Source organism: Callorhinchus milii, unplaced genomic scaffold, assembly GCF_018977255.1.
Source record: "Callorhinchus milii isolate IMCB2004 unplaced genomic scaffold, IMCB_Cmil_1.0 Scaffold18, whole genome shotgun sequence".
Classification (NCBI taxonomy): domain Eukaryota; kingdom Metazoa; phylum Chordata; class Chondrichthyes; order Chimaeriformes; family Callorhinchidae; genus Callorhinchus; species Callorhinchus milii.
The window spans coordinates 12,635,101-12,662,205 of NW_024704759.1; the positions used below are offsets into that span (position 1 = coordinate 12,635,101).

The 27,105-nt window shown below is 38.7% G+C and overlaps 2 protein-coding genes across 2 annotated transcripts; one reads left to right on the forward strand and one right to left on the reverse strand.

The window, feature by feature from the left end:
* The first annotated feature begins 4,027 nt into the window (after positions 1-4,027).
* Positions 4,028-14,437, forward strand: LOC103190424. Its single transcript, XM_042341674.1, has 3 exons — positions 4,028-4,190; positions 12,538-12,655; positions 13,471-14,437. Exons 2-3 carry the CDS (start codon positions 12,580-12,582, stop codon positions 13,965-13,967), a joined length of 573 nt encoding a protein of 190 aa, XP_042197608.1. The 5' UTR covers positions 4,028-4,190; positions 12,538-12,579; the 3' UTR covers positions 13,968-14,437.
* A 529-nt stretch (positions 14,438-14,966) lies between these two features.
* Positions 14,967-25,807, reverse strand: LOC103190428 (tripartite motif-containing protein 55). The gene is made up of 10 exons (XM_007911211.2): positions 25,491-25,807; positions 24,678-24,826; positions 24,074-24,239; positions 23,855-23,950; positions 21,572-21,805; positions 21,453-21,475; positions 21,216-21,340; positions 19,124-20,610; positions 17,931-18,233; positions 14,967-15,817 (listed from the first exon to the last, which is right to left on the reverse strand). Exons 1-10 carry the CDS (start codon positions 25,794-25,796, stop codon positions 15,695-15,697), a joined length of 3,012 nt encoding a protein of 1,003 aa, XP_007909402.2. The 5' UTR covers positions 25,797-25,807; the 3' UTR covers positions 14,967-15,694.
* Between the last annotated feature and the right edge of the window lie 1,298 nt (positions 25,808-27,105).

The following is a 27,105-nucleotide window of genomic DNA, read 5'->3' on the forward strand; positions in this document are numbered from 1 at the left end:
TTATTTTCTCCAGTAGCACCTGAAAAATTGAGTTGTCTGTTATTGTCCTGCTTTATTACTTATTTTTCCTGTTATTTCACAGTTTTGTGTACTCTTTGTATGCTACTCCTGTTGTTTGTAAAATTGAGTGTGTGTTTCTTAATAAATTGGTTAAATGTGATTATATTTTGGGTTTTTTTTGCATCTAATAGTGTTAATGTATTGGGTTTTTTCTGTCGAATCATGTTTCCTCATCTGCTGGATGTTTATTTGTGTTTTGAGCTATCTTGCCTTCTGCTGGCGAGTTTATACTGCTGAAAGCCAGTGGTCATTGCTTTGGACAGAAGAGCAATTAGGAGATTAAACTGATTTATACAGTATTTCCTGCTCCAAAACCTATTGCCTGGAGCCTGAGGACAGCTTTACATATGTACCCTACCATGGAGGGCTGTGTTAACAAGTACTAAACTTTGCTGGGTGACCAGCACTTTAACAGTATTAAATTAAACAAATCCCTTAAAAATACTTACATTTTGAGACACACATATTCGCCTACAAATACAGAGTCTTTACACATTACAGTAAAATCCTGTGAAGCGCTTTGGGACATTTTGATGAGTTGATTAGGCACAATATCAAATGCACGAATTATTACATCAGAATTTGTTAAAACCATTCAAGGTCACTTTGGTGCAGTGCACATCACTAATCCATAGTTTCACACAACATCCCAGATTTTACTGTATTAAAATGGTTAAAAATGTATAAGCAGTAGCTGATTAATATCCACAGTACCTGCAAGGCCTTTCGTTGATGTTTTTGAAAGCTGGACAGAGTTTCAGAGAGAAATCACTGATGAAAGCATAATCATGACTATGATAAATCTATGGAACATAAAGGTTTTCTTGTGAAACCATCACCAAAGGACATCAGATAATACACACCCTCCTTGTCTGCAGACATTGGTGTTTCACAGAAATGCCTTAAAAGATATTAAATGCACTTCTAAGCAGATTGGAGTCTGTTTGCAATATGTTTAATTACAATGCACAAGCTTGCTCTCATTTAGCAGCAAAAATGATAGCCTTGGCCCCTATCACAAGCCCATAATTTAAATACTGTGTTAAACAATGTGTGATCAACCCATTTCATTATCGTGTCCTGTCGTTTATAGGCCATCTAACAGATTGAAGCATAAAAGGAGGAGGAAAACAATGTCGGCTTGTAGCTAAAATTCTAGCAATTGTGTGTATAAAAACCGAATGGAAATTATTTTTGGAAGGTGGAAAATAGCATCAAGTTAACACAGAGGCTTGATTGACAGGAAGCTTTGATAAAGCAAGAGCAAATTGCATATGTAGAATTTCGATCTTTCTCTTTTGCATGGTTTTATGCCACTTTTCTGATTTGATGAGACTGTTCATGAGATTATACCTTACCAAGACTTAATGAGCTTCGTGGAAAATTGTATCGTAAACCAACACAGAACCCTACAAATAGACCCGTTTCCTATTAAGTTTTTCCGAAGGCTAGATCTAACAGCTATCATAAAACGAAAGAAACAAAATAGAACCTGCACGTACAGCTATACTTTGAAGCAGGTGAGTCCATCAGATTTTCACTATATATTGGGAATAGATCATCGTATCGTTTGTTTCTTGTTTTAAAAATGTTTCCATAATGTTTTGCCATCAATAGTAATGCCTATTTATAGTATTGAGATATTGCTGCTCAGCCTTATTTAACACAATAGTCTGTAGCAAATGGACTGCAGCAAAGCCGGTTTTTAGTCTTCATTTTGTTCATTAAACATGCAAATTGGTTATGTTCTTTTATTAATCTGTTCAACTGCATGAGGAAACCAGAGTTAATTAAGTCTGATGAACTGTGCTACGGTGCGGTGGTAAAACAAGCAGCATATTGCGGAGTAGATTATGTAGTTGGTTATTAAAGGGGTTTTAGTACGTTGTATAATATTGAAAGATTGCTAACTATTCATTTTAATTCATTCTTGAAAATTATTATTATTATTCTTGAAAAGGACTGGCCTCCAGTTTGAAGAAAGAACTTTTTTGTGGTGTTACATCATAGCAAAATATCTGGCAGCGAGACATTTGCTGCGGGTGTAGTGACTGTTTTGGTAGGCAAATGTGACGGCCATTTTACACATTGCAAGATTTCACATAGGAAAGAAAGCGCCACCAATAATGCAGGCAAACACTTCCAACAATGCAATACCTCCTGAATATTTCATCAGCCTAAAATATATTCTCGAATCCCAACATAAGACTTGAACACACTGCCCTTAAACACAGGGAACGAGAATGCCAGTAACTATGTCAAATTTACTTCTAAATATGAACAACTCTATATTACATATCAACTCAGCCCACCTGAGTACACAATCTTATCTGTGAGTAAGAAGGTTGTGTGTTCGAGCCTTGTGTTACTATATGAGTTATAGTATAGGCTGAAGCCCTAGAGCAGGGAGCGGGCTACATTGTTGGTGGTGCCGGCCTTCGGTTGAGACATTAGACCGAGGTCCTATCTGCCTGTACGAGTGAATATTAAAGATCCCACGGCACTATTTGAAAAGACGAGGGAGTTTCGCCAGGTATCCTGGCTAACAAACACCCCCAGATAAAATTAGTCATTGACTTCAAGGCTGTTTGTTGGACATTGCTGTGTGCAAATTGCACTGTCCAAGTCAACCTCACGATCTCCCAGGACTTCATGAGAATAGAACTCTTTACATCCTTCAGTCCTCCCTCCTCAAGTACAACCTACAAACTTTTAAGACTAAATATTGGAGCATGTATCTTAATTCCTTCCCTGATTGTCATTACAAGCTTGGTGATGCACTGCACTGTGGGCCTCAAAGCTTTATCTAGGTCCTGATCCTGATCATCAAAAAATACTCATGAGTTTTGTGGCCAGAAGAGAGCAGCAAGCTTATTTTCCACAAGTCACTCATTCCCATATATAGCCTCCATGACTAATATCTCATGTTTGCCAGCAGTCCTTGGTTGGCAGATGTACCTACACAAATAGTTTTACTATTATCTTAGCCGTACGAAAATACTGACATTGCAAAAATTTTTAACGTCAAATCATTATTTAACCGCTACGATCTAAACTCTGGAAAGCTTTTAAAAATACAAGCCTTTTCCAAGTAGGCCATTGTCAATGATGATGGTCCAGTAATTTAATGGGATGGTTTCTTCTGGGATATTGGGATAGGGACTCTGCATATTGTTGTAATTTACACTTACGAGGGGTCTTTGCAAACGCGCCATTAAACTTAAATGCCTAAGTACCTCCTGTTTGTCTACAGAGTAAACTTATTTCACTTGACAAATAGTTAAAGATTTCTTTCAGAGCAAAAGACAGGAAGGATACTGTGGTTCAAGTCACAACTTGGAAACTTGTGATATCTGTGATCAGTTTCCATAATTGCACCATTCTTGCTTTAATCCAGGCTACTCTTCCAACATTCATTTATTCAGTCTCACCAACATTTATCGTTTTAATATTGGGATACCTGACTTCGTGTCACAATTGATCAGGCTGTGGTGCCAATTTACCACAAGTTAAAATGAAATGCATCTGTGTATATCTAGGGAATAAATTTAACTACAGGTATGTCACTATCTCTAAGCAACATTGTAGGGGAATCCTACTGCAGTTAAAGTTAGACTTTATTGCATGAGAGTTTGCTTGACTTTTATTTATATATATGCTGCATGTATTATAATATCGATGTCGCAGTTATTTGACAAGTACGTTTCAGCACCGAAACATTGGTTTTCTTCTGATTGATTGATGAATGAATGAATTAATTAATACCGTAATTCGAGCTTTATTAGTTGCAGCCTAAGGATTCTACTTTTAATTAATTGCATTAAGAAAAAAAGAGTGAAAAATGAGTCAACTCACGTCCTTGGGTGTAATGGAAAATTTACCACAAGCCATACTACAATTGATAAACAGGAAGTGACTTGCTGTGTGGTATTATAAAGTAGCCAGTTCAAAGCATCAGGGCCTTTTGGAGACACAATACGAAGGGCGCCACAGTGCATGTATGAATGTAGAACTTTATTTCATTCTTTCTGAGCAGTTGTAATGGAATATAGAAGGAGTGAAATAGCCTCTCCAGTAATCTTTTCATGTAAAGTGGACAGATGCAGTGTTGAGGAGTTACAGGTAAACAGGTAAAGCGTCTTATTTATGATACCGTTTAAATATGCCTTTTATTTAGTCGCTGATTTAATTGCTTTTTAAGATTTAAGTACGACAAAATTAAATGATGTATTGCAGTGTATTACTCGTGTACGGCTCAATTGTTAATAATTATAACATTTTAGCTCACACATTTTAGCAATATTTCTGCATTCATAAAAAAGTTTATCCTTTTCTAGGAAGGCTGTGAATGTCCTTTGTTTTGCAAATTTTTTTTACTGTTAGGAAAAGCAAACTTTTTTTTAAAAAAAAGAAAGTTTAAATCCAATTGTTCAGGGAATGGAACAAAAAAAATCAAACTGATGGAACAAAATGCACAAAAATATAGATGTAATCTTATTCCTCCTGAACATTTTATACAGGACTAAAGAACGCTTTAATTAATTAATTAATTAATTCCTCCAAGGAATTAATCTCAGTATCAAGTCTAAATATTGTATCTTTTTAGACAGAAGAATAAATGCATCCTGTTTGTCTGATGTCTGTACAAACACTTTCTGTGTAAAGCAATTTACTTCAAAATTTAAACCCAGCATTTCCTGCACTACACTTCAACGTTTAATTCTTAGTTATAGTTACGAGTCAATAAGATACAATACGGGCAAATAATGTTTTAAAATTTTGAGAACGGTCAGTGGTTTTTGACAAGTATTGAAGCCCAATTAAACTAATGCAATTTTTGTCACCTGCAGTTTCTTTGTTCGATTAAATTTAGGCTTGGAACAGAAAACCTCATGTGGAGGCAGGTCACACTGTCATCTGCTACACTAATGTCGGTCTTTTTTAAAACAAAAAATACTGCAACTCTTCACTATCACAGAAATAATCAAAGGAAGACTTGGTGGTCATTCACTTCATAGTTGTTTGTGGGACACTAATGAGCACAAATTAACTGCCATGTTCGCAGAAAAAGTAGAGTCACCGCGCTTTCTGGTAAATCCTGTGAAGCGCTTGGAGACATCCTCTCGATGTGAAAGGCGCAAATATCAAATTCAGTACAAGGTTTATCATAATCACGTTATATATCAAATGCAACGATTATTTATGAATATTATTCCTGAAGATAGTCGTAGATACTTTATTTTTCTAGGAATGTTACCACTCAATTCCAGAATATTTTTGGCAAAACGTATTTGCAAAATACAATCATTAGTTCCTCGTTCCCCACCCCAATCACGTAACGTTATGCCATTCATTTTTTTCTGAATAAGACCATAAATTCATAATGGTAATTAATGCAGAGTTATAAATTTCAGGCACAACATGCCTATATGATTTATAAAGTGGAGCGACTTATTATAGGGATATGACCATAGATGATTTGTAGGCCTTTCATCTAGATAGGGTTTATTTTCATGACTGAGCCAATACTTTTTTCATTATGGTCATAATAATAATCCTTGCATTGATATAGCGCTTTTCACGTCTTCTCGACGTCTCAAAGTGCTTCACAGAATAGACTGTAAAGTGAATTGACCGAATATATTTTGTGGGCCAAACGCGGCAGCCAATTGCGCACTGCAGTGTCCCACAAACAGTCGTGGATTGAAAATGACCAATTTACTATTGTTTTGTTTTGGAGGGATTATTATTAGGCTCTGTGTGGAGTCAGGAAACTTGCCCAAGGTTTCGCCCTGACCTGCCTGGAATTGAACTCGGGTGTCTCGTTTGCAAGGCGAGTGCTCTAACCACTGAGTTACAGGACTCCACATATTAAACTGAAGTCATCCATGTCAGCATACGCGGAACAGAGTGAAAACCTAGTAACCAAAGAAAGTCTCAATAAGCGTTAAGAGCAGAATAATGTTAACCATCAAATGTTTGAATGTTTTAGGATGTGGTAAATGTGGATGTCTCGGGTTAAGGCTAGCATTAGCGGTCAAATCCATGCGGACAGCAGGTACAATTGAAGTATTTTAGAATGTGGATTTATGTCTCTCCTGGAAAAAAAAGCACCATGGACTCACATTAAACATTTGAATCCTGAATTTTTTTAAATTTTTTTTTACAGGAGCACATTTTAATTTTTTTCACAAGGCGTCTATCAAATATTGATCTTTTAATGGAGCTTTTTATAATACCACAGAGTTCAAAAAGCCCAGAGCTTATCCTGTGTCGTGTGGCTCCAATTGATTATACATAAATTCTGAAGTACCATTAGAAAACAAATGGCTTAAAAAAAACTTTTTCTGATTGATAATGATTTTGGAATAAATGTAAAAATGTGACTTTATACTTCATGCTAATGAATATAAAAGCAAACAGATATAGCTCTACATGTTTAATCTGGTTTGTGTTTTGCTGATACAAAATTATGTTCCAATTAGTTCTAATTAGACGGGCTTGATCGCTGGCAATGCCATGTGTTTTGATTTACAAAGTAGGCACTCTTAAAGCAATGTCGAAGTTCATCTATTATCAGAGGGCTGTTATCGATAATCAGCCTTTTAAACATGTAGGCACAGAAACTCCAGCACTTTTTATTCACATTAACTGCTGCTTCAATGTTAAAATAATCCTCAATGTGCTGGATTTTTTTTAAAAAATTAATAGCGTACTCTCAGTTACCAACTCATTTTACATCCGTTTAATTAATACATAGTTTACATACAATTAATTGATCTTAAACAGGGAGTTTTGTTAAAAACATATCTGTTTCAGTGACAAATTGAGTAGTTGCTCTTTTACTGTGCCAGTGAGACATGGAAGTCGACCTATACTGTGACTAATGGACACTTCACATGCTGGGGTGAGGATCTCTTGACAATCTGCTAATGTATTAACCTCGTGATGTATTAACCTCCTAAGTACAGGTCCTCGCTCCAGCACTTACCAACCTGTAAGGCTGAGCACTGTGTAAAATTGTTTCTTTTTAATATACAGACTCAGACTAGTCTAATAGATGTTTTAAAATCTTTCACTGTTTAACAATAGTAACAGCACCTTTCACACAGGACAGTGTACATCTGTTTGTGCACTGAATATATTGCTCTTATGTTGGTCTGATTGCTCGCCATGTGGAACACCCTGGTGCTCAATTCCTGCTCCCAGTTTGATGCTTCCTTGTGCAAGGAAATGTGAGAACTGTTGATTAAATTGGGATTAAATTGTTCACCAACCATAACAAAAAACTTTGGTCAGATTTTAGACCGAATTGTCCAGCGCCTTGGGATGTCCTCTAGATGTGAAAGGGTGGGATGACTTTTCCTTGGGGGGAGGACAAGTTTGCAGGGCTATGGGGAGAGAGTGGGGGAATGGGATTAATTTGTATAGCTCTTTTCAAAGAGCCAGCACAGACAAGATGGGCCGAATGGCCTCCTTCTGTGCTGTATAATTCTTTGATTCTATGATTCATTATTAACTACATTAAACCCCCGGCTTACTGGACTCTGGGGATCCAGAATTCGAACTTAGCCCAGACCAAGGTGGACAGCTCTATTTTTTTTGTAAAAAACTTTCCGGGGCCTTACACGGATGTAGATTCCCGCCAGTCCAACTCCCCGCCAATGCCACACTGAGCATCCTCACCATCCTTGGTCACCTTCACAGCAGCCAGGGATATCAACTTGGACTCAGAAAGATTACTCACTCTTCTGCTCAAGGGATTCAAACAATTACTATTGAAAAACGTTGGTAAATGCTGGTACAGGCATTGTAATTACACTTTGCCAGAAATTCTGGCTCACTGACTGGATTCCCCCCCACCACACTTTGGTTAGTCGGGGGTTTAAGTGTATATGTGATTTGACTTTTTATTAATGGAAAAAACCTTATACTCAAACAGAGTTAAAGAAACTGCTTTTAAGCAGCAGACACATTCAGAACAGCAATTCATTTTACAATTGAAGTAAATGAACACCTGCATTGTTACCCTCTAATCTAAATGCCATGTAACCGACTCCAGTGATTATTCTTTGAAATGATCTAGTGATTTACGGTATATTCTGTGAAGCGCTTTGAGACGTCTCAAAGATGTGACAAGGCACTATATTAAATGCAAGAATTATTATAACCAATATTAACTGGGGCAGTCCTACAATTGTGACACTTGCCTTCAGTGCTCGAGTAGGAAACAGAAAATCAGAGCAGATTCCCGCTTCTCATTCTTTCCAGTAAAGCTCTTTACAGGTGCACATTTATGCGTGAGTTGTTCATTTGGGACTTGGCTGTGATGCCCCAGTGGTCCAATACACTGGCATTGCATCCTCTCCAGATTTACACATAAATAACGGCTACTTTGGTGAAGTTTGTGGCGCCTGTGAAACATTTTCCCCAGGAGAATGAAAGAGGAACCAAATGCAGCAACAATATGTTCCCCAGCTAATTTAAAGGTATATTTCTCTCTATTATTAGACAATTTTAACATATTGACATCTGTAAAGATTAACTGACTCCAGGTGGGTAGTTTGCGATGAATGATACAGAACCAAAGGAACGGTGAAGGACAAGAGCCTTGAACGGCAGGATTGAGAGGTGCCTCAAGGACTGTCTAACCTGAGAATGGTGAAGATAAAGGTCAATCTCAGGTTCGTCAGCCCATGAAACACTTCTCGTTTGCTTAGAAAATTGCAGAACTCCTTTGTGATCTTTCAACAAACAAACAAGAACAACAACAAATTACATTTGTGTAGTGCCTTTCACGTCAGGAAGCCATCCCAAGGCTCTCGACAGTCAGGGATTTGGACTCGAGCTGGGGGTTTGGATCGGGAGGGGTGGAGAGCAGGGAAGGAAGGGTAGGAGGGTGGGCGAAGGCACGGTCGAAGAGGAGGGTCTCGAGACATGCCTCGAAGGAGGCAAGGGAGGGAGCGAGGTGAAGGGACTGTGGGATCTTTCAATTTTCTTTACATTTGAACAATTAATGTCTAGTAAAGCCCTCGCTTACTATTCTTCATCTTTGGACAATATTTTTCAAGATGGTGGGTGGCCGTTGACTTTGGGAAAGAAGTTAAAGGCAGCTCACGTGATCTATTGAGGAATATCAATGTTTCCAAAAGCTTATGTGTGTTACCCAATCATTGCTTCAGTGTTAATTATTCATTCAACCTATGAATGGAAAAGTATATATTTAATCTTTTTTGTTTCCATTATTTATTAAAAACTGTGCTGTTCTACGATGGCATCCAATAGTAAACGCCTGTAGTTTTATTCTGTTTTTGATATTTGTGTCTATTTTGATTGGTTATATCCAGAGCTAAACAATTTTTTTCCCACTCAAAATTACAAATATATTTTAACATGATATTCAATCCACCTTAAGCCATGTTAAATGCAATGCACACAAGTTGACAGTTTTGATGAATGGATTATAATTGGATTGAAATAACAAGTCTCAGATATATTCTTCAAACTTTCTTAGTAAAAACATTACATTTCTAAAGTGTCTTTCACATCGGGAGGACATTCCAAGGCGCTGGACAATCAGTGTTTCGATATATATATATATATATATATACACCGCACACATACACACACAAATATATTCTAAAATCTGACCAAACTTTTTTTTGTATGGTTTGAGCAGGGTTACATCACACAAAAAGGAGTGAAGAATAGAATGTACTCCTGGCACAAATGTGTTAGTAGTTTAGGGAGAACTGTGGACCAATTTGACTACATAGAAAACATTTTTTGGGGAAAAAACATGTTAAGATGTCGCTTTCCTACTGAAGCTGGGAATATTTTCACGCTAGCTATGGCGCTTCTTGAAATGAATTCTTGGAACTGTTTTCCTTTGTTTATTCAGCAAAGCTGTTGAAGGATGCCGCAAGCTATTAAAATGCTATCCTCGCAGTAGAAAGGATGGGGTCGTTGAAGCATTGGTTAAGGGGAAACTGCTAACACAAGTGATACCCAAAGCTTTAAGAGGCTGACCATTTCAACACTGAGTGCAAGGTGTATTTCTCCCGCACTAGTGAACACAACAGTGCTTCAAACTCAAGCATCCTCACTCCCTTCGGTTCCACTTAGGCTCACAATGCTGTACACAGTCTCTGCTTAATGGACAAGGTCACAGCAGTAAAATTAGTTAGTCTTATCTTCTTGTTTTGGCGGAGTTAAGTTTGACACCTAATTTACTCTTGCATACGATGTGACAGAGTAGCTCATCTAAAACAGACATTCCAGTCCAGCCGGACCAACCTTTTCTGGAGCAATTAAAGTGCTCCCAAATATTTATAGCAGGATTGACAGGCAGCCAAGGTAATCTACACACAATTTGCTGTTCTGCAAATCATCCTTTCAAACGAATAAGTAACGGGTTAAAGACTTGGCCCCTTGTTATCCAGGATTGGGTTGGGATTGCAATGTATTTGTCATGTAATACCGTCTGTGGGACACTGCTGTACGCAATTTCACCCCCAAATATACGGTCAATTCACTTTACAGCATATTCTGTGAAGCGCTTTGAGACGTCTAGAATTCGTGAAAAGCACTATATCAAATGCAAGGATTATTATTATTATTATTATTACATGGAATGTGCCATAATATGAAGCAGAAGGGGATAAATAGCTCACACCTGTGGGAGAGAGTGGGGCAAAGGCTGGTGCTCACAATCCCCAACCGCACACCAAACACACAAACTTGCTATTAGAATATCAGAAAGACAGAGCAAGAGAGTAAAACAGGTGTTCTAACCCGAGGTGGGGTTGTTATACAATATTCATTCCGGATTACATGGCTCAGTGTTCCCAGTTTGACTGGGCAGCTACAGAAAGGCAATGTCGGAACTTTAGTTTCTTTTTCCACCTCCCAATTTAACTGGTTCCAAATGAATCTCCCTCCCCCTCTCCCCTCTCTCTTCATTTTAAAGTTGCTATATTATTTTATTTTTTGATTTGCAGTGTTACCTGTTGGAGGTTTTGGACTCACAGCGAATTCATCCTAATACTTCCCTCTGCACTCGTCTTGTTTTCTTGGGTAACACCACACCGACCAAATCCACACCAGGGGCTCAGTTTCCCTGTGAGTGAGATGCTAACACGACACAGGCTGAGATGACTTTAAAAGGCAGCAGTTAATTGCCAACAGCTTGTGATCCACAAAGAGACTGAGACACACAACTTCCCTTCAGTTCAATTCGATTGTATTAAAGAGCCCGCAATTGGCTGGTGTCTCCTGGTATCACTCAGGTGGTGGAAAATTGGGGGGGGGGTTTCGCAAGAAAAAACACATGTAAGGTTACATTTCTTTCCAAGCAGAGTGGCTGGTGACTGTCACACCCAAACCCCACATGATATTCAACCAGAAACCAGAAACCTGTCTCCTCTAAAACCCAAACCTTTCAAAAACCCTGAGCGTCTCCACTGCTACTGCTTCGCGGACTCCCTTTAACGCATAGGATAAACAATGTAAGATATAATAATCCTTGCATTTGACTGTAGGGTCTTATCCGCTTCTTCGGGACGTCTCAAAGCGCTTCACAGAATATACCGTAAATGTGAATTGACTGTATATTTTTGTGGGCGAAACCACTGAGGCGGATAATGAGACCGTTCCTTTGTCAGCTTCCAGTTGATGAAGGACGTGTATTATGGAAGGCCAGTGTGTGTGTGTGTGTGTTTGTGTGTGTGTGGTGTGTGGTCCTGGAGGTTTTGAGATCTGTTGGTGACAGTTCTGTAGCTCAGTGGATAGAGCACTCGCCTCGCAAGTGAGAGACCCGGGTTCGATTCCCGGCAGGGCAAAACCTTGGGCAAGTTTCCTTACTCCGCACACACGCCTGATAATAATCCCTCAACAAAAAAAATAAATAACTTGGTCACTTCAATCCACGACTGTTTGCGGGGACACTGCTGTGCGCAATCGGCTGCCGCGTTTCGCCCACAAAATATATACAGTCAATTCACTTAGCAGCATATTCAGCGAAGCGCTTTGAGACGTCGAGAGACGTGAAAAGCGCTGTATCAAATGCAAGGATTATTAGTATCATTATCATTATTATTATTATTATTATAATAAAACACCTGCAATTGGTTCAATCTGATTCAGTCGCAGTTGCAGGTTTGGCTGATGTTTTCAGCACCCTGGACAGCTCTTGCTATTTCAGCTCCCAAAATACAGACAGCTCCCACAACAAGGCAAAGAGCAAGTCGATCCATGGCAAAAAGGAAAAAAATCTCACGTCAGAAAACCACCAAATACGTCCTTTTGATTGTCGTCATTGTCATCTTCAATCCTCATAGGAGATTTTTTAAAATCTAAAAAAAAAAAATGGCATTGAGGGAATAATGGCTTGACTCTCGTAGCCTGGCACGTGTCAGTTTCACCCTCATGCACCCAAAACTCACTGACAAGTTGAAAGTTTTTTTTTTCTCTGCTTAGCTTTCTATATATAAAAGATTGCGATTTGCAGCACCGTCCTTTATGCAGTCGCGACAATTCCAGCACTCGCACCGTAAGAGGGAAAAGCCAGGAAAAAAAACACTCCAGCAAGCTCGCAGTAAGTTGCTGCTGTGGATGCAGACAAGGCGTTTGACGGGGGTTGAGTCTCAGTGTAAAACTGTGCGGTTTCAAAGGTGTCAAAACATTGTCTAATTTTAGATATTAGACTGCTTTCTTTACGATTGCTACAATATTTAAAAAAAACTATTTAAAATGGCACATGAACCGATATTTATTATACAATAATATATAATAATGTACAATCATAATAATGTATAATATATAATAGATGTTTTTAATAATAACATAATAATGAATAATATATAATAAATGATAATAATATATAATAGTAGAACGTGCGGTGTTTGTTATTTTGTAAATCAAAAAAAAAGCAATGCCGGATCAGTAAGATTTTCTGACTTTTTTTAAGTAATTGTAAATAATGCCATATACATACATCACTGAAATGCAGGAAAGTGGCAATTGATGGATTGAAATGATAAGAAAATGGTTTTAACATTAATTGATATTATGATATCATATGGGTGTTTAGTAATTGGGGGAATCATTTAAATCAATTTCTTAATGTGCGACTGTATGCTGAGCACAGTGACTACTGCAAATTAACAGATGTGAAACGTTACAGGCAATCGACTAAGATTGCTCACAGGGGATTCTGTACAGAGTATGACTTTAGCAATAGCTGCGAAGTAACTGAATAAGATCCCAGTGCCAACAATTGGGTTTAACATTGTGGCTGCGTGTGTTTAACTGTACCCTGAGGCTTGGCTGTGCACCTACCTGTCACTGGTGTCTGTATTAACATTTATATACTCTAAATTCTGTCGTTTTCGTATTTTTTTATATATAAAGAATCCAAGACCTGTTTAAGACACTCGTGGAAAATGAATACACTCGTCTTGGCAATGTCCCTGTTGGCATTTACATTCCTTCCTGCGAAAACGTTGCATCTGTTAAGAAATCCAGACCGGGAGAGGTTTGGCTCTCACAGCGACAAGGAGCTGGGTGTGGAGAGCCTGGGCTACAGTCTGCCTCTGTCTTTGAGGCACAGATTGCTCCAACATTTCTCTGCTCAGCCCTCGCCCATCAGGGAAAGGGGGGAGCCGCCGTTGGTAAGTGAATCTTTTACTCTGGGCTATTTACACTCCAACCCCAGGAGCGCCGAAGCTGTTCCCAGAGGTAACGATGAACTGTTGTCCATCTATCGCTCCAAGAGATACAACTCCAAACCCAACTCTCTCGACCTCACTTTCCATCTCTTGAGAGGGTACCTAGGCATGGCCAGGGCTGAGAAGATGGCCCGCAAAGCACAGAGTAACAGACTGATGATGGAAAGCCTAGGGAAATGACATTTATCTAATGGAAATCGAGTCCATTTAGGATCCGTGTCCAATAATTATCATCAATATTGCATAATGCACGTTGCCTATTAGAAATAAAATAGTAAAAAACAATACTGTACTTCAACCCAGCATATGCAGTGTTTCCACCTGATGGATTACTCTTTCAAATAAAGTGAAATAAAGTGTACCAACATGGCTTGTTTTTTTTACAAAGCTTTAGGTAAAATTGCTTCAAAATGACTTTATTATTTGTGACTTATCTGCTGATTTAGTTGGCTTCTCACTTCCTGGTTCAGAAGTGTAGAATATTACAGAAATTGGTTACAATGTCAATTACTTAATGATAAAACAACAGCAACAACTTGGATTTATATAGCACCCTTGTGAGTAGTATGTCAGAGAGCTTAAACAATGGTGGAGCGTGATGCTGAGCCAAGGAGAGAGGGGAGGTGATTGTAGGCACAGTAAAGAGGTAGGTCTTCAGATGCGATCTGAAGATGGACAAGGAGGGGGTAAGATGAAGGGAATGAGGCAGAAAGTTCCAGAGTTTCGGGATGTAGTGGCTGAAAGCACGCCCGCCAATATGGACCAGAGGGTCAAGGGACATAGGAAGAAGGCAGAGGTGCTAGGAGGTGAACTGATTTATAAGTAAATGTGAGGATCTTGAAATTGATCCGTTCTGAATTAGAAGCTAGTAGAGACCTGGCAAGGACTGGGTTAATGGGATTGAGGAGTTTCAATGTGTATTATTTGAGATGAATAAAGTAATACATACCTTGATTTCATTTATTCATGTTTTGGATAGCACAGTAGTTTGTGTAGTTAGTAGTTTGCAACACATAAAATACGTTTCATCCCAAATAAGATTAGTCTGCATCTCGAGTTACACAAGCATCATCAAAGAAGGACATGGGGAAAACATTAGCTGCAATGTTATATGTATTATATCATAAATTATTAATTAATCAGAAAACACTCCCAAGAAAAACAAACTTTACATTTCAATCATATGGATATGAATTCATTTATTCTAACGTAAACCACAGAGGATTGTAGTTAACAGCCATTTTGTTCTAAATCGATTCAAAGAAAATATGCACATCATTGCATCATTTGAAGAGTAGATTTTTTTCAGTGGATGAAAATGGAACAAAATCCAATACTACATCTTAAATAAAGATAAAAACATCTTAAACTATCTTTCAGGAAAACAATTCCTATATCCGCAACTCTCATCGATGACCCATTTTCAATCTGATTTTTCTTTCTGCTAACAATGGCTCTTTTAGTAATTGTTCCAGTTTCTACTGATAGTAAAATATAGATCTTACACAACACATATGCTCCTGAATATACCAGCACTGCAGATAGCCCTTAAAATACCGATAGTCTAATATAAATTGCACAATCAACAAAGCAGAAAATGTTCCTAAATGTTACCCTTTAATGAAGTATTCTGGTAAATAAACACATTAGGTTGAGCTCTTCAAACTAAAGCATCTTCTTGTATTTATGTAGAACAGTTGTATGTAAGTGCTCATCTCTTCTTTTTAGATCAAATTGGATTGTATTAAAGGACACAGACCAACTCTTGTATTAAAAGCTCACACTGCAATATTCGTGCAAGTTACTAATCACTTGCTTCCCTCACCAACATCTACATTCCCAAACGCTGGTCACTGTTTTTAATGTTTCCCCTTGCACACTGTTGACTGAAGGACTCTCGTGCTACTCTACTTAGTAAGAGCATTCAGCCAGGAAAAGGAGAATAAATGGCGGGCTGGATCAGGTGTGCTCGGTTCATGACTTGCTGTCTGTTGTCCAGAAGTTTCTGCTGTAGAGCTTGAACTTTCTATCTGAGAAAAGAGCAAAGTAACTTCATTGAGTGTTTTGATCTCTTTGTTTTATTATTATTATTGCAATCAGTTTTAAATCTGTAAAAAATATTACTGAGCCTTAAAGAAGGTAATGCTTCTTAAACTGGACAATACAAAATAAAATTACATTTGTATAGGGCCTTTCACATCAGCAGGACGTCCCAAGGCGCTGGATTAATGGACAATGTCAAGTAATAAGAAGTGCAGAGATGAGATAGAAAAAGACTGTGGATTTGCTTTTATTTATTTTATGTCATCATTTAGAACCATGAGAAGATGCTCATACCTGAAATGGCAATGAATTAATGAAGCATATATTGACTTCCAAATATTAACAGATAGTGCAGGTGTGATAAGAAAATTGCCCATCACAGCGCTCTTATTACATTAATGTTCTGTTAAACAAAATTCAGAATAATGTTACAAATACTGATACCTTTTCCATTAAAAGTCCATTCAACACTTCCATGTACAAGCCATGTATTCATTCCTATTTCAAAGGCTGTGAAGTATGACCATCATCAGCAAAATTGAAAGGCAGAAGCCTAGTGCCTAGTGAAGAACAACAGACCAGGACATTTGGGATGAAGACAAACGACAATGTAAAGACAAGTTCATCCTTGCAACAAAAAGCACTATTGACATAAATCTGGAAACCCCCAGACAACTCGATACAATCGATGGATATTTTTGTTGAATATCTTCTCTCGTAATTTAATGTTTTTTCATATTTACTCCTCTCTGCATAACCAATAGTGCAGGCAGAAAAAAACAGTTCCCAGGTCTCTATTGCTGACTTCTAGTTTGCTCCTACGAGTTGTGCAAGAATCACTTAAGGACACTTACAATTTTTTGGCTGATTCCCTTCCCGCGCTCTGGAAAAATGCTTAGTCTCCACTTGGCACCTTTTCCAGAACATAAACAAGATCAGTCTTGAATAAGGCATTGGTAAAGCGCTCAATGGATGTATTGTTCCATACTAAATTGCAGATTTATTGCAATTGTTATTAGCACGAGGGCACAGACATCAAGATTAGAATTCAGTTTGTCATTTTCACTCGAAAACCATGAGCAAAACGTTAGTTTCGGTATTAGGGTCAGCCTTAGTTCTGGTAATAATGATTCATGAATCCCTATTCATAATGTTAGAAGCCACACAATACCATTTCCAGTTTGAGATCAATGCCAGGAAATTAGCCTAGATTTGTCCACTCTCAGCAAACAATTTGAAATTGTTATCTAGGATCACATTACCAGTGCCTACCCAGTAATAATATGTAATAATCCTTGCATTTGATATAACACCTTATCACATCTTTGAGACATCTCAAAGCGCTTCACAGAATATACCCTAAAGTGAATTGACTGTATATTTTGTGACTTGCTGATACAGAGTGTAACCAACCACATTGGGCTGGTGATGTACACATTTTCAAAATATTGAACAAGGGCCCAAATCCATTGTTAGAGATGGATGTTTCATGTTTACTTTGCATTTATAACATACATTGGATCAAGAAAAATAAAGTAAAAGTCAGAGATCGGAGATTCTGAAATGATTAGTTATTCCTAAGGTTTGGGTCATGCCTAATTAGTAAGTGTAACAATAGTATTCAGGGCAGGAGTCTTGAAGACCATCATTGTCCCTGAGATGGTCTTGTTGACCATGCCATATACTGGTCCACCAATATGGTACAAAACAAATCCACAAGTCACACTGTGGCACATTAAAGCTTTATCATGTCTCTTAGTATTTGGCAGCAAAACCAAAACTCTTTAATTATACTAACAGAGTAATCCAATTACTTCACTTTGGCTTTTCATCTTAAGATACTTTAGTGTCACATCCCGTTATAGCTAACGTTACTGCAATGGAACAAACATTCTGCTCCATTCCATGTTTCCCGAACACTCCTGATCTCCAATAAAGAAGCCATAATCAAATAGTGCTCTTTGCTGCAAGGATTGCAGAATGTGAAACAGCCAAAAGGCACTGACAGATGAGTGACAGCCTGACACTGAAGTGGATGATGGTCGGGGAGACCCTCATTAGCCCTAGAACATTTAATTAGTACACTTGTTCTCCACTGACCTGGACTACAGGTGATGGTATTTCAGGCTCTTGATCAGATGTGTTCACTGCATAGGATGTCTCTGCATCAACTGGAGCCAAGATAGATTCAGGCTGTGAAATATTCTCTGTCATTGACGATGGACCAGTTGCATCTTGAGAGATGGCATCCTCTTTGGTACTTGTGGCAAACAAAGGGGCATTCACCAAAGCCCAGCACCCAGATTTATACCAACTTGGGTACAGTTTAGTTTCTTCCTCAGCCAACAACTGTTGTTTGTCTAAGTCATTAGCTTTGTGCTCTCCACTCATTGTAACATCATCCTTAACATGAGGAGATATGGGGGGAAAGATCAAAGAATGTATCAGCAGTCATCAACATATTAGAGTGGGAATTCTCTTCACTACCTAAAGAATCACATTTCCAGTTATATTATTTAAAAGGTAATGTTAAGGTTTTTAAAAATAGAAGTATCTGTTCTATTGACTCTAAGCTTGACTTGAATAGATTAAATAGATTAAATATGAATACTTCTTTCAGCTTCTGTAAAGCAAAGCATTACTGCAGCAACAAGTTGACTAGTTTAAAGAAACAACTTGGAGAAATGATATGTTTTGAGGACTTAATAACTGCAGAAACCCATAATAAAACTACTGTCCCTTTAAAAAGTGTTAAAAAAACGAAGTCTAGAATATTTTCAAGGATCTTTTGCGGAGGAGCGACTAAGTCAAACAAACTTTTTGGTAGCACAAAGTACAGGACACAAGGGGATCTATAAATAAATGAGAACATGATGTATTTATACAGTTGGATTGTGGCCCAGATTCTGGTTGTGATTTGCTGTCAAACATGTAGTGCAAAGGGAGCATCAGACCAGGCAAATAATCCAGTGGTTCCATCCCTGAAATTATCCAGAAGAAGTAGTCTCAGCAGCAGTGAAATTCAACTAGTGCAACATAAGCCATACTGGGCTCAGTTCTTCCAGATATCTTAAGAAAGTATTCATGCAGTCCCATTAAATCTCACAGGAACTTCCAGCAAACTGTGCTTTTAAACATTATTAAACACCCAACCATAGAACTCTAACAATGTAAACTGTGCTCACAAATATAGAAAAAAAACCTGTTTCCAGATTGATGTGCAGTACAAGATAACTTGAATTTCCCCCATTTGTTGTACGTTCCTTTGCTCTGGGAATGCAGAAAAGAAATACCTTCTCAACAATCTCATCCACTTTGGCCTCAGCTTCTTGTGCAGCAACACCAGCTTCCGTAGCTGTTGACAGAACTCCTTCTAGAGATTCAGGGTTGGATTCCTTTGTGGTGGAGACTGTATCTGCAACGCCTGAAGTTGCAAGGATTTCCCTTGATAATTCAGCACTGGAAGCCTCTCCCATAACAATCAAGTCCTCAGCACCCCCAGGGCTGGGTTCTTCCATTGCAAGAATTCCATTCATAACATGTGGAGGTTCAGCCTTGGAATTATCTATTGCAGGGATTCTTTCCACAGAGTTTGGAGATATAATACACAAATCTATTCTTATTGGGGCTCCTTCATCCAAAGCAGCTGGAGGTGAATCACTTGATTTCCCATTTGCAGCATCTGAAGACACCTCACTGAGATCTCCAAACACCAGTGAGGAAGCACTCACTTCCTCTGTTGGGGAAGCTCCATCTACAGCACCTGGATGTGCAGCGTTAGATTGTTTGGTTGCAGAGACTTCCTCTGCAGTACCTGAAAGGTCACTCTTGGATTCTTCCATTGCTGGGATGTCCATAGAGAATTCGGAGTTGGGTTCGTCGACCACAGGGATTTCCCCTGACCATTCAATGCCGGATTCTTTCACTGCAATGATTTCCTCTGATAATTCAGCACTAGGTTCTTCTACAGGGCTATCTCCTGATAATCCAGCACTAGATTCTTCTGATGCAGGGCTGTGTCCTGATAATCCAGCACCAGATTCTTCTGATGCAGGGCTATGTCCTGATAATCCAGCACTAGATTCTTCTGATGCAGGGCTATGTCCTGATAATCCAGCACCAGATTCTTCTGATGCAGGGCTATGTCCTGATAATCCAGCACCAGATTCTTCTGATGCAGGGCTATGTCCTGATAATCCAGCACTAGATTCTTCTGATGCAGGGCTATGTCCTGATAATCCAGCACCAGATTCTTCTGATGCACGGCTATGTCCTGATAATCCAGCACTAGATTCTTCTGATGCAGGGCTATGTCCTGATAATCCAGCACTAGATTCTTCTGATGCAGGGCAATGTCCTGATAATCCGGCACTAGATTCTTCTGATGCACGGCTATGTCCTGATAATCCAGCACTAGATTCTTCTGATGCAGGGCTATGTCCTGATAATTCAGCATTAGATTCTTCTGGTGCAAGGCTCTGTCCTGATAATCCAGCATTAGATTCTTCTGCAGGGCTATCTTCTAAAAATTCAGGACTTGATTCTTCTGATGTCGGGTTATCTCCTGAGAATTCAGCGCTGGATTCTGCTGCAGGGATTTCCACCGATAATTCAGCACAAGATTCTTCCATTGCAGAGGCTCCAAGCACACATCCTGTTGATTCAGCGTTGGTTAATCCTGCTGTAATGTTTAGACATTCAGATTCAGCTGCACAATCTTCCATTCCTTCTGCTGTGCATTCCTCATCTTCTTCAGCTCCTTCTTCAGTTTCCTCTTCAGCTGCAAACCAGTGTTTTTTTTTTAACATTAGCCCTATATAAGATTCTAAGATATTGGTTTAAATTCCCTTATAAAATGTATTTATTTCCTTAAAAGTAGCAGTTTTTGTTTTCTTTTTAAAAATACACGTTTGTTTTAAAATATTTAAAGCAAAGAAGTTCTGGGGTATTTCTATTGATACAGATCTGAATCTTTGCTCTGTACTTTGTTTCAATATTAAGGTTTTAAAGTTCAGAAACAATAATCTAAATTACGTTTATTGGTTTGTATAGGAATTAATAATGTAAGCAATANTTTTTGACCGCCCATAGATTCTTGACTATAAAGGAACTATTTAAATAACTCTGAAATAATTATAACATGCTCCCCCATTGAATCCATTGGTAGCTTTACTACTCAAGTGTGAAAGTGAGCCAAAGGCACATGGTTCAATCATTTGTCATTTGGTATTCACCTACAAAATATATAGTCATTACACCTGTAAATCCTGTGAAGCGCTTTGAGACTTCCTCCTGACTTGAAAGGCGCGATATCAAGTGCAAGGATTATTATTATGATGATGAATCTGGGCTGTGTTTAGCTGATCTCAGGCCTGTGTGAAGTACCTTTGATAAAGTCAGTTTCCTGTAGGATTTTCACTTCTTTTTCAAAGTCCGCGGTGTAATGATCCATAGTTTCATAATCAGGCTCTAACTCTTCAAACTCTGATGCTCTCGTTGCCTCTGAAAGTCTGAAGATGATTAATTAAATTACACATGGAACTTCATTGATTAGCTTACTCTTACACTCAGTAAGATTCTTCAGTATTTGATGGGAAGTTGTCTGTGCTGTTTATTACTTACTTTGTAGTCATAGACTTTGCATTCTGTGAAAGAAAGGAAAAATCATTAACTTGTAAGTTAGCCATAGAAAATGCATAACAAGGAAACCAATGGAGCGAGCCTTAACTGGGGAAATCTACCTGCAGAAATACTGCCATTTGCGGTTCCTCCATTGATTGCAGTGCTGTTTCCACAAGTTTAGACATGGCGTGTACATGTTCTCCATAAGTTCTCATCAAAGACTTGCAGTAAGAGGTCTTTTCATCTTGCTCGCCTGTGATTCTTTGTAACATTTCTTGTTTTCGTGTTTCCAAAATAGTAAACAGGGAGTCAAACTTTTCACACAACATCTGCTTTTGACTCCTACAGTTGTGCTGTAAGACAGTATGGGATAGTATTTAGTCAATTGAAAAGCTAAGTATATTTATATTCAGACATCATTTTTTATTTCAGTCAGTTTACTAGAATATTATGTTCTTACGCTCTAAGTTTGGGCGAGTTTTAACATGGCTCTTTCACAATGACTGTAGATCAAACTGAGTGGAAATGGAATATTGCATTCTATAGGGGCTGTGGTATAACCAGAGCAACATTTAACCAGAACAACAATAATCAGTGATGGTGGAGAACTGGATAGTTCATGGCTAATATAACAGGTCTTTTCTTTCGCCCGACTCTCCCAGCAGTTCCTCACTGATAATAATAATAATCCTTGCATTTGATGTAGTGCCTTATCACATCTTCTGGCATTGAAGAGAAGGAAAATTGTAGTACTGTATTTAGAATACAATAATCGTATTATTGGAGCCCTCCGGAACACTACATGTGAAGGGCGCCATATAAATGCAAGTTGTTGTTGTCTAGGGAAAACTGAGGACTTTATCGTGGGTGCAAGATACATTATATGTGCACAGTCTCGAATATTTAAGGCTAAGAAATCTGTCTCCGGTTTGTTACACATTGTAATAAATCCTCTGAATTCTGAGGCTTTGCATTATTTCCTGTGAAGCGTGGTTTTGTTTGATAAAAATGCAAAGTGCATGAAATGTCTCCTTTCTCACTCCAGTACCAGAGATAGATACAGACTGGTTCAGCTCACTGCTCTCCCACACAGAGTTCCCCTGACAGCCTGAATGTCTGCTGCAGTGTAGCTTGTTATTTTCTCCTTCCACTTGTGTGAGTCATTAAATCCTCTGGGACACGTGTAATGAAGCAGCACAGGTTCGTTCCTACAGAAGACTTCTTCTTTTAAAAAAAAGTTGAATAACAAATTTAAAATCATTCTGATCACTGTTTAAAGATGTGAAAGAAAACACTTTCCCCTGTAGCTTTGTCGTTTTGAATTTCAAACTTAAACAATTTTATTTTTCTTTGTTAATTTAACAGAGTGGTAACACTCCAGGGCAGTGGTGGGACACATTTAATTAGTTTTATTCCTAATCCGTAAGAAAACACAAGCCCACACGAAAAAAAAAATTGGTCAATCCACAGCTGTTTGTGGGACGCTGCTGTGGGCAATTTTCTGCTGTGTTTCGCCCACAAAATATATAGTCAATTTACTTTACACTATATTTTGTGAAGTGCTTTGAGACGTCTTGAAGACATGATAAGGAGCTATAACAATTGCAAAGGATTATTGTTTTATTGTTATTATTTCTCCGCCTATTTTAAATATGAATAACAGTCGTCTTTAAACCTGTCAATCTGAAACGATGTAATCTGATCAGGATTTGTTTGTCCTCACTAAATAATCGTCAGGAGTGCAGACAGATAGCACACACGAGAAGGGGTTGTAACCTCACACATTTCAGTCATGTCAGAGGTCAGGACTCCAAACTGAGTGACAAATACTTGAGTGTAAAATCCGACATGTCTCAGCCAGAGAAGGAGAGATCACTTCTGCCAGAGTTGGAGAGCCCAAGTGATTCATACTCCATCTTAACTGAATACTTAAATGGTAACCCTCTCGCCTCTGGGTATACCCACATGGGTATTTTCAACTCATAGTCTAGGACTGGGCTGATGTCCCAATGCAATGCTGCGGGAATGCAGCAATCATAGATGTGCCGTCCTTCGAATCATTTGATGAGAGACGGGAGACATCTCCTGTTGTCCTGATGAAATTCTCCAGATACAACTGGTCGTTGACTTCATGGTTGTTTGTGGGACATTGGCTGCCGCATCCGCCCACAAAATACATCTTCACTATACTTTACAGGAAATCTTGTCAGACACGTCCTCCTGATGAGAAATTAACTAGCGGAGCACGTTAATGTTAACCCCACGGGTTAACCCTTGGAGCAGCTTGTTGGAGTAGTGCAGGTGTCTAAAGTCCTACTTCTTTCACTCTCAATATTGGTCAGTGATATAGCCAGAACGATGCATTATCTAGAAGGAGGTGGAGCACATAAATCAATAGTTACCTCAACATTTCTGGTGGTCTCCCCCAGCTGATTAATAAAACCTTGCAATTTGGCATTCGCCGCTACGAGGGTACCAACCTCATCACTAAGGTCTTTCTGTAAAACAACAACGGTATTGCTAAGGTTTTTTTTTAAATGACCGAGTTTTTAAATGAACAGTAACATTGTGTAAAGTGTAAGTCCGCCGTCAGCTGAACAACAAATGCTTGTTATAAGCACCTTCTGCTGTTTGTACACTGTTGCCAAAGGGGCCACTTCACAGTTCTTGTGTCCACCGAATACCTTGCACAGAGAGCAGGTAGGAACCTCACACGACACGCAGTAAATATTGATCCTCTCCTCGTCATGCTCCTCACATATAGGCTGTTCCGCTTTTGCATTAGGCCTAGATTAAGTAAATGCCATTAGATATTTACTGTAAATAGCAACCAATCAACAACAACATGAGAGGTGAATCAGAGACATCAAATCCTTCTAAATAAATGTCCTCATCTTCTAAAAATGAGAAGAGCACATATCTCACACACCAATGAGTTTCGACTTGACAGGCTTAATTATTATTGTAGCTTTTCATTTCTTTACGATTACCATGTTTACTTTCTGAGGCTAGCAGTCATTGATATTCATCTGTTTCCTGTTGGACAACTTTGTTATTTATTTAAATGTCTTTTCTGGCCACACGGTTGTTTTCCAGGCTACAAAACAAAGTTTAATTTTTAAGGGATAGATTCATTTTATAAAACGATCTACTCTGATTCATTATCATCCAGGCCGGTCTTGTGTGTGTGTGTGTTTTCCTGAAATGGATCTATTTAACTCATACCTTGAAGATTCTTGTTTGTAAATGTCAATAATATTTTCCACTAATAAGTTTCTTTGCAATCCATAAACTCCATGTCTGTCCAGGACAACTTCTTGCCGGCAGGATGGACATCGGAAACGGCCCCCCGAGCCCAAGGCAGTGCCACGAGACTAGCAATGGAAGGGGAAAGATTTGACTCGGATTACATTACACCCATCGGGAGTTAGACGTGGCATTGCAACATCCACAAATAAAGCAAAATTAAAAGACGAGAAAGGTAATAGATCAAAGGAATACAAAAGATGTGGCATCGTCGGAGCTACACAAAATACACAATCAATCCACTTTACAATAAATATTCTGTGAAGTGCTTTGAGACGATGGGTGTGTGAAAATCCAATTCCAAATTATCTTGGAAACATTCTCTTGGTGGAAGAATAGAATATTATTTCATACGAATCTCCCCCAATCCCTCGCCTTGGCCCCTCTCTCCCATTTTTCAAGTCCCGCCTGAAAACCTTCCTTTTCGACTGTGTTTATGGTTACCTCCTCCCCACCACCCCACCACCTCCCACCCCGCTCGGAGTCAGGCTCCGCCACAGGGAGCGTATATAAGCGCAAGGTGTTGTTGTTGAGAGTATGAAACCTGCCCTGGTACTTTTCCAGATCAATGTTAGTATTGGTTGTACTTCATATGGAACACATCATCCATTTATGGTCATAGCACATAGAAACAAGAGAGATTTTAATTAATAATAATAATAATAATGATTAAGTCTAATTCCCTAGGAAATTCATGGATTTGAGATTCGCACAAAGATAGGGGTCTCTTACCTGAAAGATATCGTTGGCACATTTTCGACACAAGTTATGCTGGCAGGGCAGGATCACCACAGGCTTGGTAAACATTTCCAAGCAAATTGGGCAAATCAGCTGTTTCTCCAGATCATCCATAGTTTGACAATCTCTGTAAATGGAACCATATTCCATCGGGATAGACATGTCAAAAAAAAATTTCACGGGGAAAGCCGGAATTGGACAAATCAGCATACAATTTCTTTTCGGTTTCCTCAAATCTTCTTGCTTACAAAAGGAGGTTTTGAGGTCCGCAAGGCAAGGATCCAAGCCTGCCCTGTGCATGACCAATCTGTCATTGTGTTTAAATTTAAGTCACAGGCATCACATGTTGTGAAACAAGACATGCCGTTGTCCATAGATGGAACGTCAGGATTTTTTCAAGGATCATTACTCCTCTCATGTTGCTTCCATTCATATCGCAAGGGAACAGTGATTTTAACTCCTCAAATTACAGGAGCGTTTTGAGTGTTGCTCCAACACAATTTTATGCCAGCATCTACTTTTTCTCTGCTCGGGTTCAAAGCTTTTGTTTTTAACTATGTATTAGAATTTCCTTCGGATTTTGGTTAGCTTGCTTCTGAGGTATCTTAGGCTGGCAGATGGTTGGATTTCAAAACCTGTAAACCTGGATTTTACTGTGAGGAATGAGACCGTGCTCTTGATTATCAGCTAGTGTAGAGATACTTGGCATGCTTCCAAATCCTCAAACACTCAAGTCTAAAGAAAGATTTAAGCGAGTATTGACAGCTGCTATTTCTAGCTTGCAAGCTGCAATTCTTTTAGCCAGTCATCATGAGTCGTCAAGCCACAAACATAGTGGGTAGAATAAGTCATGACCAAGATGGTAATGACCAAAATTGTTTTTATTCATCAGCAATTCTTTTAGCCAGTCAACATGAGTCGTCAAGCCACAAACATTGTGGATAGAATAAGTCATGACCAAGATGGTAATGACCAAAATTTTTTTATTCATCAGTTCCAGTGAGCTCATTATTTATGAGATCATGCAGCTGAAGTGGCAATACCTTCNTTTTTATCTACAAAATGGAATTACTATAAATCCAGTACATGATTTTCCATTATAATATCTCGATGTCTTTTGAGTTTCTAGCAAATAAAAGTGAAATTCTTAAGTCATGTCTTATAATAATAATAATCCTTGCATTTTCTAGATGTCTCAAAGCACTTCACAGAATATAATAATAATAATCCTTGCATTTGATATAGCGCTTTTCACGTCAGGAGGACGTCCCAAAGCGCTTCACAGAACACACTGTAAAATGAATTGACTGTATATTTGTGGGCGAAATGCGGCAGCCAATTGCGCACAACAGTGTCCCACAAACAGTCGTGGATTGAAAATGACCAATTTATTATTGTTTTGTTTTGGAGAGATTATTATTAGACGTGTGGAGTAAGGAAACTTGCCCAAGGTTTCGTCCTGCCTGGAATTGAACTCAGATGTCTCGCTTGCAAGGCGATTGCTCTAACCACTGAGCTACAGGAATCCACTTCTGTTTTCACAGTTGAACCCCATCATGGCACCTTGTATGTTCATAAACATACACAACCACATTGAATGTTTTTCATT

What these genes read in the sequence shown, in the direction of transcription:
- LOC103190424 (XM_042341674.1), top strand. Translation starts at nt 12,580, where the DNA reads ATGCAGTCGCGACAATTCCAGCACTCGCACCGTAAGAGGGAAAAGCCA. An exon ending in AACACTCCAGCAAGCTCGCA is followed by an intron (nt 12,656 to 13,470) that starts GTAAGTTGCTGC and finishes TTATATATAAAG; the next exon opens with AATCCAAGACCTGTTTAAGA.
- LOC103190428 (XM_007911211.2), bottom strand. Translation starts at nt 25,796, where the DNA reads ATGCACAGGGCAGGCTTGGATCCTTGCCTTGCGGACCTCAAAACCTCC. An exon ending in AGACCACCAGAAATGTTGAG is followed by an intron (nt 21,806 to 23,854) that starts GTAACTATTGAT and finishes ACTGTCTTACAG; the next exon opens with CACAACTGTAGGAGTCAAAA. An exon ending in TACCATCACCTGTAGTCCAG is followed by an intron (nt 15,818 to 17,930) that starts GTCAGTGGAGAA and finishes CTCTTTTCTCAG; the next exon opens with ATAGAAAGTTCAAGCTCTAC.